The 13937-nt window shown below is 43.3% G+C and overlaps 1 protein-coding gene across 3 annotated transcripts in view; it reads left to right on the top strand.

Moving 5' to 3' along the window:
- Positions 1–2505: 2505 nt before the first annotated feature.
- The window catches only part of WDR82 (WD repeat domain 82), a 30692-nt gene continuing 19260 nt past the window's right edge, over positions 2506–13937 (top strand). Inside the window, exons 1-3 of one of the 3 annotated variants that reach the window (XM_082348248.1) lie at positions 2506–2981; positions 7085–7182; positions 9943–10009. In XM_082348248.1, the coding sequence (XP_082204374.1) occupies positions 2821–2981; positions 7085–7182; positions 9943–10009 (326 nt within the window). In that variant the 5' untranslated portion in view covers positions 2506–2820. The remainder of the gene's footprint in view (positions 2982–7084; positions 7183–9942; positions 10010–13937) is intronic. The other 2 variants (XM_082348247.1, XM_082348246.1) reach the window with 2 other exon arrangements.

Below are 13937 nucleotides of genomic sequence, written 5' to 3' on the forward strand. Positions count from 1 at the left end.
ACCACCAGGGAAGTCCCTCTGGGTCACTTTTTAAAGTCCAGCCTGTTAAGGCACTGTTGGATTGGAAGCCAGGAGAGCCCCACTGCAACAGGCAGGGAGCCAGGCTAGGAATGTGAAACAGTGAGAATGTGAAACAGGCTGAGCCATTTCAGGGTGCTCTTAAAATATGAAAAAACGACTTTTTCCATTCCAAAAATAATTCAGGAAGTCAAGTCTGGGGAGGAAGCTTCAGTCTAACAGTGAAATCTGGGAAAGGTACAGGAAGTACACAACTTGAAAGATATATTGCAAAGATTTATTTTGCCTTACAACATTCAGCAGACTATGGCTGTTTCTGTGATTATTTTTATAGATTGAGGGCCCAAAAAATAGTATCTCACTGGGTACATTCATCTTCCCAACCATTCTAAGACATGGCACCAGATCTGTCTTTGTTGCCATCGAACCATTCAAAGCAGACTCTACATTAGCCTTTCTAGCCTGTGAAATAAAAAAAGCAGGAATTGCAGGGAAGTTTGTGCTCTTGGGGGCACAGAGGACTTTTCTTCCACTGCTTTGCACTTTGGAAAGTTGCCATCCATTCGGGTTCCACTCAAAGAAGCTTTTTCCAGACCCCAGAACAAATTGTAGCCAGAAGCTCTGCTCTTTGTCAGGAGGCAATTGCAGCCCAGACTTAGCCAGGATCTTGCCCTCTACTCTCAGAGAACAAATTCACTTTATGTGTAGGGATCCTGGTTCTTCTTTTACCTGGGGATGGGACATAGCCCCTGGTTCTTTCCAGAAAGCCCCCAACTGTCCTGAGGTTTCTGTTTTGTTTTGTTTTGTTTTTTAATAAATTTATTTTATTTATTTATTTTTGGCTGCATTTGGTCTTCGTTGCTGCGTGTGGGCTTTCTCTAGTTGCGGCGAGCGGGGGAGCTACTCTTCGTTGTGGTGCGCGGGCTTCTCATTGCAGTAGCTTCTCTTATTGCAGAGCACAGGCTCTAGGCACATGGGCTTCAGTAGTTGTGGTGCGCGGGCTCAGTAGTTGTGGCGCACGGGCTCAGTAGTTGTGGCACATGGGCTTAGTTGCTCCGAGGCATGTGGCATCTTCCTGGACCAGGGCTCGAAACCATGTCCCCTGCATTGGCAGGAGGATTCTTAACCACTGCACCACCAGGGAAGCCTGAGATTTCTGTTTTGCTTTCACCATTGTACAGGTTATATCTGATCTCTGGATATCACTTCTTCCCAGTATCAGTGATTGAAATGTTTCAGTCTTTCCTCTTCCCTTTTCCTTCTCTTTAGCCACTGTAGTTTAGTGAAGCAAAATAAATAGGCCTCTGTCTCCACTGTTGGAGACCCAGGCAATTAAACTTTTGAGGGGCTGCACACAAGTTAGAGATCTATGAACCCTCATAGGAAGTTAAAGCCAAGGCGCATGGTACCTATTTTGTGATCAGATATTGTTTTCCTTTGTTAGAGATCAACTTTCCTTCCTTTTAAGGCAAAGAATCCCTTATGCGAACCATCACAACAATCCCGATGACTACAAAGAGAATAATGCAACTGTTCTATATCTTGAATGTGGTGGTTCCACAACTGTATGGGGATTTTAAAACTCATAAAACTATCTCTGAAAAAGGCCAATTTTTACTGTACATAAATTATACCTCAATGGAGAACACCAACAACAATCTGATTTAAGTAACATGCAAAAATGTGTAAGATACAATGCTAAAGTGGGGGGAAAATGACAGCATCTACAGCTTATGTTCATATATGAATAAGGAGGAGGATATCAGAATTTAAAACTGTGCTTTGTTGAATGAGATAATTTTCCCTTTCAAAAATTTACTTGTAATTGATGCTATGAGTTTTTTGAGCTATAAATACGTTTTAAAACTTAAAGATGAGTGTTTATAAAATGTGCGGAGCTGAACACTTAAAATTAGTTCGTTTTACGCACTTTATATATCAATTACAAAGTTTTTAAAGAAGGCTTAAAGAAAAGTTGCGGTGATGGTCACAAGAGTGTACATCCAAATGAAAAAAAAAATTCACCCAAATGAAAAAAAATTCATCCACTTAAAATTTATACAGTCTACCGTATAGTACACCTTAATTTAAAAAATACATAAATTTAAGTCTTCTGGCGATGTGGTGGACACGCGGTCAAAGCCCGACGGCGATGACTCATACCCAGAACAGGCCTCCTGGAGCGCAGCCCACCCCCGCAGTACCTGCTCTCGCTCTGCCTGCGGCCGGGACGCCTGCAGGGGGCGCCCGAGTCTCTCGGGGGAGTTGCGACCCCGCACAAAGACCCGCGGCTCCCGAGAACCCGGGGCCTTGGGGCCCAAGGTGGGGAAGGACGTGGGAGTCCCCGCCCCTCCCGCCCCCCAGCGAGTCGGGGAATCGCCGCCTCTGGCCACCCAGCCACACCACTCCCCGCCGGCCGCGCTGACGTCACCGCCCCGCCTCCCCGCCTCGCTCCGCCGTTCCCGCCCCGCCCCCTTTCCCGGCTGGCGCCGCGGTGAGGCTCCTCGCCCTCAGCTTCTGCCTGTCGCCCCAAGATGGCGGACACAATGAACCGGTGCCGCGCCGGTTGGCCCTGAGGCGACCGTGAGGAGGACCGGTCTGCGAGACCCCATAGTCCCGGCAGAAGAGTGTTGCACAGGCAGGAGGAGGAAGAGGAGGAGGCGGCCCGACTGTCGGCCGCTCTCCAGCCCGCCGCCGGCGCGGCGCCGCGCCCGCCCCGCCCGGGTCGGCCCCTCGGCAGCCCGCCCGTTCGCCGGGCTCCGCCCCGGCTCTGCGCCGCCGCCGCCTCCAGCAGCCGCCGCCATGAAGCTGACCGACAGCGTGCTGCGGAGCTTCCGCGTCGCTAAGGTGTTCCGCGAGAACTCGGACAAGATTAACTGCTTCGACTTCAGCCCCAACGGCGAGACGGTCATCTCGAGCAGCGACGACGACTCCATCGTGCTCTATGACTGCCAGGAGGGCAAGTGAGTGCACCGGTGGCCTTGGGCCCGGGTCTGAGTCCCTCCCGCCCTCCCCGTCGTGGCCCTGCGCTCCCCCCGCGGCCCGCCCTCTAACCCGGTCTGGTCCGCGGCCTGTATTGCACACGCTCCTGCCAGGGCTGCGTCCCCTCCGAAGCCGTCCGGGAGACCTTTTTTTTTTCTTTTAAAATAACGATAGCAATAATAGTAATCGTATTTTTGTTTTGTCTGTCTTCGGTCTCCTCACAGAGAGCCTTAGCATCGCTGGCCAAACCACACCTTGACCTTGACCTTTAAACGCAAGGTCCGCCCACCGCTGCCCCAGCTGGTAGCTTTTCCGATACTCTGACTCCGTCGAAGGTGCCAGTCGGCTGTGGCCCCCGCGCAGAACCGCAGAGGCTGCTCTGCTGCTTCGTTCAACAGCGGCAGCTCGCTCTCTCTGCGCTCTGCTCGGTGACCTCGATTCAGCCCTGGCACTTCACCCGTCCCCTGCCCCTCAGCTTCCCGCCGCCTTTCTGCCGGAAGGCCGCGTGGGTTGCAGTTGTTAGCTGTCAGGATTTATTTGTTGCCTCTTTGGGCCCCTGACTTTTCCTTTCTGGTCCAAATCATTCTTTTGCTCCCTCAGTCCCGATGCCCACGTTTATAGTTAACTTTTTACCTGCATCCGAAACTTTTCCTTTTTGCCAGACACACCTGGCTGTCGCTCCCAACCTGAATGTGAACCTCGTAGTAGAACAAAGAAAGCATCGTCTAACAATTTCGTGTTTCTTCTTATACTTTTTTTTAAAATTACACTTTATGGTCCGCTTGGACTTATCATAATTCCGAGTCTGATCATGACATTTCTAGGTTGTCCCAAGTCCTCTGGAGACCCACCACACCTGTATCTCTGCAAAATCTTAAAAGCACAGCTTTTTGCCTTTTTCCCTGGGGACCTGTCAGCTTTCCCCTCACCCCCGCCCCAGACTTGCTTTCTCTAAATCCTTGCTAAATTGTGATCTCCTTTTTGAATCCTTGGGTTTTTCTTTACCTTCTCCAGCTTTCTTTTGTCTGTTTTGTGTAAACCAATGTCTTCTATAAGCTTTCTTTTGGAACTTGTCTTTTCATTTGTAAATTTGGTTATCTAAAGTAATGCTGTATTGGTCTGAGCTATACTGTTCTGCCCAATTTTTTGCCATTTGGGCTGTGGAAAAAGTATTATGTAACTGACTCTGGATCTGCTTGCAGTATGTGGAAGAGTGGCCTATAGTGGTGGTCCTGAGGGAAGAGAGAATTGTTAGCTGGACTGATGCTGAGAGATGTGAGTCAATGTTATTCATTTCATAGATGGGTTTTCGTCCAGGTCCGGCCACTTGCATTAGCCTGGAATAGAGAGTAACGTATAAAGCTAGGGTGGAGATTGGGGTTGTGGGGTCCTGGAGCTAGAAGTAAATTGAAGCTGACTTGCTTGAAATGTTTAGTGCTTGTGCACAGATTAGAACCTCTCCCTGGATGAATTTGAGGATGGAGATGTATATCCTCATTCAAAGAAAATGAAGGTTGTAGCAGCATTTCTTCACAGTTTGTCTCCAAATACTGCATAATTTCCGCGGTTGGTAGGAATGCCATTGACTTGAAGGCTGTCTTGTTAAAAGTAAAATGTTAATTTTATAACATAATGCAGTTTATTCATTCATGTAGCATTTTTACATAATTACAAACTTGCAGAAAAGTTACAGCATTGTTTCAAAGAACTCCCAGGATCCAATAATTGGTTACATTTTGCTCTGTTTGCTTTGTCATTCTCTGTAGATACACACACACACACACACACATATATATATATATATGTACACACACACACACATATATATACATATATTTTTTTTTTTCTTTCCCTGAACCATTAGAGAGTAATTTGGAGGTATGAAGCCCCTTTATCCTAAACACTTCAGCATGGATTTCCTAAGCACAAGGACGTTTTCTTAGGTAACCAGAGTACAGTTATCCAAATAAGGGAATTTAACATTGATACAATAGTATACAGCACGCTCTTTAAAATATTCATAAGGATTAATTGTGACCTTGTTTCATTGTGATCTGTGGTCAGAGAGTGACCTGATAGGAGACCTGGGTTCTAGTTTGGCCTTGTGACCAGGTATGTGACATTGGTCAGATCACTTCTCTGGCCTCTAGGAGTCCGTGATCCTAAGTGGTAATGTGAAGAAAAAATTTGCCACTAGTGTAGGTCAAACCAACATTGGAAGAAAAGTAACATTTTCTTGGAAGGCACAATATCTTTATTACATGGTACTAATGTTGGGAGTTTGAAAATGGCTAAAACAAGATTCTTTATGCTTAATATTTTCCATGTGTACTGTTCACTTAATAATAGAGTTCATCCATTGAGTGATTTTTAAAAATTTTTTTAATTTTAATTTTTTGGCTGCACTACATAGCATGTAGGATCTTAGTTCCCCAACCAGGGATCGAACCTGCGATCCCTGCATTGGAAGCACAGAGTCTTAACCACTGGGCCTCCAGGGAAGTCCCGAGTGTTTTTGTTTTTTTTTTTTAATTTGAAAGTATACAAAGGATATTATCTGTGGTAGGTGATGTGAATTATTCAGAGAGAAGGATTTAATATTATTTATTCGTACCTGATCACCAGAATCATAGTTTGTGCAGAGAAGCTTACCACAATATTCGTGAAAGAATGTTATGCATAAGCTCTGTAAGATCCTCTGAAATGGATGCATTAGGATCTTGCTTTCAAACTAGGAAATGATATGAGGTAAAAGATTTGTGTTATTAAGAACAAAATCTCAGGTTAATATTATGGATATATTTGGATATGGATATATTTGAGACAAATAGGCCGTATATAAGTGAAACTGAAAATTTTCCTTTAACATTGGTTCTTCAGGCTCTGTCTTCATTATTGTAGGGTAAATACTGAGATAAGTAAGCTTCTGTTTCCACTGGTAGGAGCAAAGTCAACTATCTTTTGAGAGCAAGCACACATTCACACACACGTTCACTCACTCACTGGTTACCACACAGTAACTACATGGCAGAACCCAGGGTGGTGGACTTGACAAGGTAGCATTTGAGCTGCTCTTTTTGTTTATCTGATCTTTCAGTAAAGGTAAAAATGTGGAAAATTCAGTGCATTTGGAGTGAGAAGTCTTGTTTGTAAATAGGTTTAATATAAGGAAACCCTTGACGTCACAGAAATTGAAAGTGCAAATGATTAAAGTTCCCTGAGTCATCTGATTGTTTAGCATCTAGGTTTCAAGAGGTTTTTACATTGAGAGGGTGAACTTCTTTTTCATAAATTAAATTCTTGACAAACATTAATATAGGATTTATGAAATTCTCCTATACCTAAATGTAGGATATTATGAAGTTTTTGGTTAAATATTTTGCTGAGATCAGTTTCAGCTTGATCTTCAAGGTGCTATAGAAGAAGATAACATGTAAGGAACTTCAACAAATGGACTGATAACTTTTAACTTAGAAATATGTGATATTACATTTAAGTAAAGAGAAAAGAATCAATGACTAGTTTTGTTAGGGAGAGTGAGGTTTGTCTTGTAAAAGGCTCAGTAAGTGCTTTGGACCTGTAAGATAGAGAGGATGGAAATATTAGGTTATATTAGGAAAGGCAGTTTTGCATCTGGTTTCAGTTTTGATAAATCATTTCTTCTTAAAGAAAGAGCTTCTTTCCAAGTGAATGGCTTAAGTTCTGGCCTCATTGGTCTGGCCTATTCCCATTTTCCTCTTTCTTGTAAGTTATGACTTGTTTTGTGTGTCTTTCTTCCCAAATAGATGTACTTCCTCTCAAAGCTTACTTTTGAACATTGTAGTAAAGGCTGATTTGAGCCCTCAGATTTACTTCCACTTCCTAACTTTGGCATTTGGTATTCAGAGGTGAAAGGCTGTTGCACTTGATTGATTCTGTTTGTTTCCACCCTTTTGGAAGAAATTCTGTTTCTTTTCAGTGTTAGAGCTTACCAAGAATCTTCACCCTTCCCACATCATTGAAGTGCTTCTCTTTATATGAAGATCCTAGATTTTGGTGATGGAGGATTTTGATGGTTTTCTTTCTCTGTCCATTTCCTCGTCAGACCAAAGAGAACCCTGTACAGTAAGAAATATGGCGTGGACCTCATCAGATACACTCATGCAGCAAACACAGTCGTTTACAGCTCTAACAAAATAGACGGTAAGCAAGCCTTCTTTTTAGGAAGTTATGGTCATGGTTTCCTTTGTTAAATCATTCACGGAATCTTTGTACTTCTGTTTGGTTATAGTTACTTTAAATTCTCCTATGATGTTAGCTGTGCTAACATTGTTATGACTGAAGGGATGCTGGAAGCAAGCAAGCCATTAGTACTTTTGAAGGACTTGAAACTGAGTATTCAAGGTCTCCAGTTTAGAGTGGAGAGTGGAAATAGGAAGCCACGAATTGTATTTACGGTTTGAACTTCTTGAAACTTGAATACTTTTAGAAGAAATAAAAGGAAAGAATACTTGACAGCAAGTGGTAAACAATGCTACCTTCCCGTTCAAAATATATAGATTTGAGAAAAGTTTTACAGATGCTTGAGTTATGGTGGTTTAGCAGACATTAGAAGAGTTTTTGGTGTGTGCCCAACCATTTATGGTCTGTGTCACAAAGGACAGTATACTGACCTTAGTTATCTTTGATTCCAGGGACACTTTTTGATTTGAATTTTATCCCTTTTTCCTTTCATTTATTTATCTTATTTTTTTTGGCCGCACTGCACACATGTGAGATCTTAGTTCCCCAACCAGGGATCAAACCCTTGGCCCCTGCATTGGCAGCGTGGAGTCGTAGCCACTGGGCCACCAGGGAAGTCTCTCCCTTTTTCCTTTTAAATAAAGTTAATGTCTTTGAAGAATAAAGGCTTATTTTTAGAAATTAAACTTGTGAATTTCTTTCTCTAATAAAGGATCTCTGCCTTTACCTGCTTTTCCCCTGGGATAAGTCATTCTCAGTTGACAGATTGTCTTGGAATTGAGCTATAACTTTCATGTTAGGACTCTTTTTTTTTTTTTTTAACTTATCTCACTGATTTATTGATTGTTTCATTTTTAGCAGTACGATTTTTCTAATGTCATTCAACAAAGATTGCTTAGACCGCTATTTTGGTTATGCCTATCTCAGAGCAGATGGGTAGAAGTCTTTTTTTTTTTTTTTAATGAGACTTTTCTGCCTGTACTTGATTTTTAGTAAGTATATCGTTTATACTTTTCATGCCTCTATTTCAGAAGTGGTTTTCTAAGTAAGCAGTGCAATTGATGCTTTTGGACAAGAATATAAAACAGGATCTTGAGGAAATATATCTCTGTGATCATCTGAATGAATGGTATATTTCTTCTATTGGGGTATATTTCTTCTGTTGGGGTGTTTTTCTGGGTGATTAAATGAGGATTCTCCAAATATGGTGCAAGATGAGGCAAATGTGTGGCACTTGCAGCTTTGCTGCCAGGCCTCTGCTGTGAGGATGTTGCTTTTCCTGTCTCGAGTGCATCCGTCCTGAAGAGTTCCTCCAACGCTCCGTATCATTTTGCCTGATTCCAGGCTGAGGTAGTAGTTTGTACAGTTTGAGGGTCTATGATACCACCCGGTACAGGAGATAACTGTACAGGCCACTGCCTTGCCAGGAACAGTGCGCCAGCTACCGAGTGGGGCGGAGAGGATGGCGACGCCCTGCTCATCTCTGGGAAAACCAGGTAATGGGGAGGAAGTCTTTTTCTGCTTAGGGCAGGTGAGTAGTTCCTAGCAGTAGAACAACCAGGAATACTTTATAGTTGTCATTCGAGAACTTTGAAGATGTTTTCAAGGAAAACCATGTTTAGTTTTGGAACATACAAAGAATGCCTTTTTCCCTCTCCCAGGTTAAATGCCCTTTTATTAGTACCCCTGTGAACCACTGGGATGACTTGGTGCTTTCAGCCTCTTTGTTCCTGTGTTGTGTTTGCCTCCAGAATGTTCTTTCTATGCTTTCCTTTCTGTATTTTGGCCCCATTTCCTATTACCTTTTTCTCAACAATTGTTTCTTATTCCTAGTCTTTTCAGGGGCATAGTACTTTCCAGTTCTGTTCTTTATGGCACTTCATTCCCTTCCCACCACCATCATTTTTTGTTTTACTTTTTCAGAAGGAATCATTTGGTTTTTAAGAGTATTTGTCTTGTTTTCCCCAAGCACAAATCTCTGTGATTATTTCTTTCTTGGAAATTGTCAAATTCTCACTGCTATGACGTGGTATAGTTCATGATTTTGATTTTTAAATGTCTTGCGATCTTTTTAACCTAAATTTTCTCATTTCTTCTTTTGGCCACTTTATAATTCACTTTTCTGCATAAGGGACCATTGGATAGTTGGTTAATTAGAAAAGAAGTAGTAGAACATTACTTCTCTTTCCATTTTATTTAGTTTTAATGTAAATTGTGCATCCAGTTTACATTCAGATGAGGTGAGGGTTGGGTTGACATGCTGTTGGAGAACGCTGGACAAAAGTATCTTATGCCAGAGTCCAGCCTGATCCTCAGCTCAGCATGGCTGTTTAATTCTTTGAGTCTGTTTCCTCAGTAGCCATATGTTTTTCTTTAAGGTTTGCCATTCTGTGGGCATTAAAACTGTTGTGGTTTTTTTTGGGGGACGGGGGGCGCATATTTGCAGGACAAGTTTCATTGTAACTATGCAGAAGCCAAAGGTTGGCAGCAATAGTGATTTTAAACATTGCTTTATAACGCTGTCAACTTGAGAACTCTGCTTTTGAATTACGTGAAATCTCTAGTCCCGTGAAAAGGAGTTATTCACTATTATTTATTCATACCTTGCTTGGGTTATGGAAAACAATGAATTCTTTGACCTTGTCTTTTCAAGATGAAAATGCAAAGTAAATTTCTTTAAAAATAGTAGGATATCATCATGCCTTATTTATCTTCTTACAGATACTATCCGTTACCTGTCCTTGCATGACAACAAATACATCAGATACTTTCCTGGACATAGCAAAAGGTAAGACGCAAGTGTTACAGAAGTAGATAGTTCTTTTATCCCTGAGGTTATCCAGAGAATGAAAGAGTGGAGAGATTTTATTAGTGAACTGAAGCTAGTTTCTCACTGCTGTTTGGCATACCTCTTAATCTTCTCTTGTTAACCTTCCCTAAACAGTCAACTCATGATTAATCGAGGTTGTAGAGGCCAGGGGTAGGACTTCATAGATAAACTGAAACCTCAGTTAAAACATTAATAGGAAGAATGTGGATTAAAGATATTCAGTGGAAACCTATGTAGTAAAAATAACATTTGGCATTTAGGGATCCCAAATATCAGACATCCCTTAATGAAAGTACATTTACATGTTTGAGGCCTTCCAGTATAGGTGGCCCCCATTTCAGCATGCCCCTGCTCTACATAAATGTGTTCCACATGAAGAGCTTAATGAGGATGTAAAAAAAAATTAATAAAAGTCTTGGCTTCCCTGGTGGCGCAGTGGTTAAGAATCCTCCTGCCGATTCAGGGGACATGGGTTCGAGCCTTGGTCCAGGAAGATCCCACATGCCGTGGAGCAGCTAAGCCTGTGCGCCACAACCACTGATCCTGCACTCTATAGCCTGCGAGTCACAACTAAGCCTGCGTGCCACAACTACTGAAGCCCACGTGCCTAGAGCCCATGCTCCGCAAAACAGAAGCCACTGCAGTGAGAAGTCTGCACACCGCAACAAAGAGTAGTTCCCGCTCACCACAGCTAAAGAAAGCCCGCGTGCAGCAACAAAGACCCAACACAGCCAAAAATAAATAAATAAATAAATTTATTAAAAAATAATAATTGTCCTTTCATACTTTTTGAAAGTCAAGAAACTTGTTTCCTTATTTTTTTTTTAAGGTATATATTTATTTATTTTATTTTTATTTTTTTTGGCTGCGTTGGGTCTTTGTTGCTGCGTGCGGGCTTTCTCTAGTTGGCGGCCCTCGGGGGCTACTCTTCCTTGCGGCGCGCAGGTTTCTCATTGCGGTGGCTTCTCTTGTTGCGGAGCACGGGGTCTAGGTGCATGGGCTTCAGTAGTTGCGGTGCGTGGGCTCTAGGGCATGAGGGCTTCAGTATTTGTGGCGTGCGAGCTCAGTAGTTGTGGCTTGCGGGCTCTAGAGTGCAGGCTCAGTAGTTGTGGTGCGTGGGCTTAATTGCTCCGTGGTATGTGGCATCTTCTCAGAGCAGGGATCGAACCCGTGCCCCCTGCATTGGCAGGCAGATTCTTAACCACTGAGCCACCAGGGAAGTCCCCCTTACTCCGTTCTGTAATGCAGGTTACTTCTCTCTGTCTCTTATCTCAATTCCCCTGGTATTTTTCCTCCAGTTTTTCAAGTTTGGGCTGAATGTTAAACACATTTTCCCTTGGATGATATATTAATCATTGGTGCTTCCCTGTGCAAATGTACAGTAACCCTATATAGCTTGGAGTGGTTCAGAGCCCTGACAGGAGGTAGACCGAGAGCACCGTTTTCAGCTGCACTTCTGATTGGGCAAGGGCATTTCTGTGTTGCTGAAGATAAGAGGTGGCAGCTGTTGGTTACTGTGTAGTTCAAAGAATGGCTTGTGACAAATAGATGTTTTTGCTTGTTTATAGTCAAATTAATGTTCACAAATATACTGTCTGTAATTAAGACTTGATTGCAGTTGTTTGAAATTCTTTCCAGTCTTCCCAGTTGCCCAATTTCTTGACCTCCTGACCTCCGGATTCTTAATAGATGACTTTGTCCCTCCCTTTTTGAGAAAATCAAGGCCATCCAAAATGAGTTCTTTTCAACTCCTATCTCTTTCACCTAAACTTCTCTCTTCCTTAGAACACTTTCCCTGAGAAAGAAGTAGCCTTTTCTTCTTTGAGAAAACCACCCCCTCTGTTTTTACTTCCGTCTCCTTACTGGACTTTGCTGCCCACAAACTTAGTCGGTCTTCTAAATTTATTTATTTTTATTTATTTTATTTTTGGCTGCGTTGCATCTTCGTTGCTGCACGTGGGGTTTCTCTAGTTGTGGTGAGCGGGAGCTACTCTTCACTGTGGTGCGCAGGCTTCTTATTGCGATGGCTTCTCTTGTGGAGCACGGGCTCTAGGCACGCGGGCTTCAGTAGTTGTGGCACTCGGGCTCAGTAGTTGTGGCTCACGGGCTCTAGAGCACAGGCTCAGTAGTTGGTGGCGCACGGGCTTAGTTGCTCCGTGGCATGTGGGATCTTCCCCGGGCCGGGGCTTGAACCCTGCAGGCGAATTCTTAACCACTGTGCCACCAGGGAAGCTCTACTCACCAGGGGAGCCCTACTCGGTCCTCGGTCCTCTTTATCTTCCTTATCTTAAATTTCTTTTTTTTTTTTTTTTTTTTTAATTACACTATACTAGGTGTGCTTTATTTATTTATGGCTGTGTTGGATCTTCGTTTCTGTGCGAGGGCCTTCTCTAGTTGCGGCAAGCGGGGGCCACTCTTCATCATGATGCGCGGGCCTCTCACCATCGCGGCCTCTCCCGTTGCGGAGCACAGGCTCCAGACGCGCAGGCTCAGTAGTTGTGGCTCACGGGCCTAGTTGCTCCGCGGCATGTGGGATCTTCCCAGACCAGGGCTCGAACCCGTGTCCCCTGCATTGGCAGGCAGATTCTCAACCACTGCGCCACCAGGGAAGCCCTCACCCACTTCTTTTCACCGTCAAACATAAAAGAATAATCTGCATATTCCCTTCTCCACCTCCTCATACTCACTCACTGTTTAACTCACTCATCCAAGCCAAGCTGTTTACTCCCCTTTCCCTGCTGCCTCCAGGTAAAATCCACTGCCTGGGGCTTTTTTTGGTGCTTAACCTCTCAGTAAAACTTTTTTTTTCCTTTGGCTTCTCATCTTGGTTCTGTTTTTGCTATTTTTTGCCTCTCTTTCTCTTTTTGACTCTAAACAAGGTTCTACCCTAGCTTTTTTCTCCTCCTCTTGGTATTTGGGCCATCACTGATTTCATTCACCTCAGATAGCTTCCCAAATCAGTATTTTCAGCCCATGATTTCCAGACTCAACTTCTACCTACAGGTCCAATACTCCATCCATCGTTAAATTCCTTGGGCTAGCTCTTCTGTCTGCCTCATGTTTCTTCACCCCTGTCCCTTCCAATTCTCCCAACTCAAAGGCTCTGTTACCTGTTCACTACTTTTTCCCTGCCTTCACATCCAGTGAGTTGTTAAATCCCGTTGATTCTACTTAGGTTTAACCTCGTGTGTCATTCTGCTCCATACGCCTTTACTTCTGTCCTAGCTCAGGTAAATTATTGTCAACTCCTAATCTCCCCATCCCTCAGCATCCTGCTTCTGCACCCTGTTTTTACAGTTCTGACCACAGCCTCCCTCGAGAAACCTTGGAGTCAGATTCTTTTCCCTCTGCCTGACCCATTTTCCCAGTGTTATCTCCCACCACTCCAGTTGAAGTGAATTCTGGGCTGCTTCCTGAACTGCCTCATGCCTTCCTATCTGGCAACTTCCAGAAAGGCCACTCCCATTGAAACCCTGTTCACCACAGGTGCTGCTTCTTCCTGAAATCCTTCTCTGACCCTCTCTTGGAGTTGTCTGGACTAGACAGTTAAGCTTCCTTAGAGTTGAAGTCGTGTTCCTCCTTGTATTCCCTCTACCTCTCATCGTAGAGCCTTGTGCCAAGATAGACTTCCTCTGAGCTTTTGACCTGAATACTGACGTAAAATTACATGTTCATATGCATTCTGCTCACTCCGTTTTATTACCACCTCAGCATTCCCAGGAGATTTTGGCTTATAGTATCATTAAAATTTTTAAGTTGATGATCTAGTGCAAATGTCAATTTAGTTATATTGGAAGAATTTTTTTTTTTTGGTCAAAAACTTTATTTTTAAGGAAAAAAAGTACATTTGTCCATTTTTTACTCATGGCATACATTTGTAATTCTT

Source organism: Balaenoptera borealis, assembly GCF_965194805.1.
Source record: "Balaenoptera borealis genome assembly, chromosome: 12".
Lineage (NCBI taxonomy): Eukaryota > Metazoa > Chordata > Mammalia > Artiodactyla > Balaenopteridae > Balaenoptera > Balaenoptera borealis.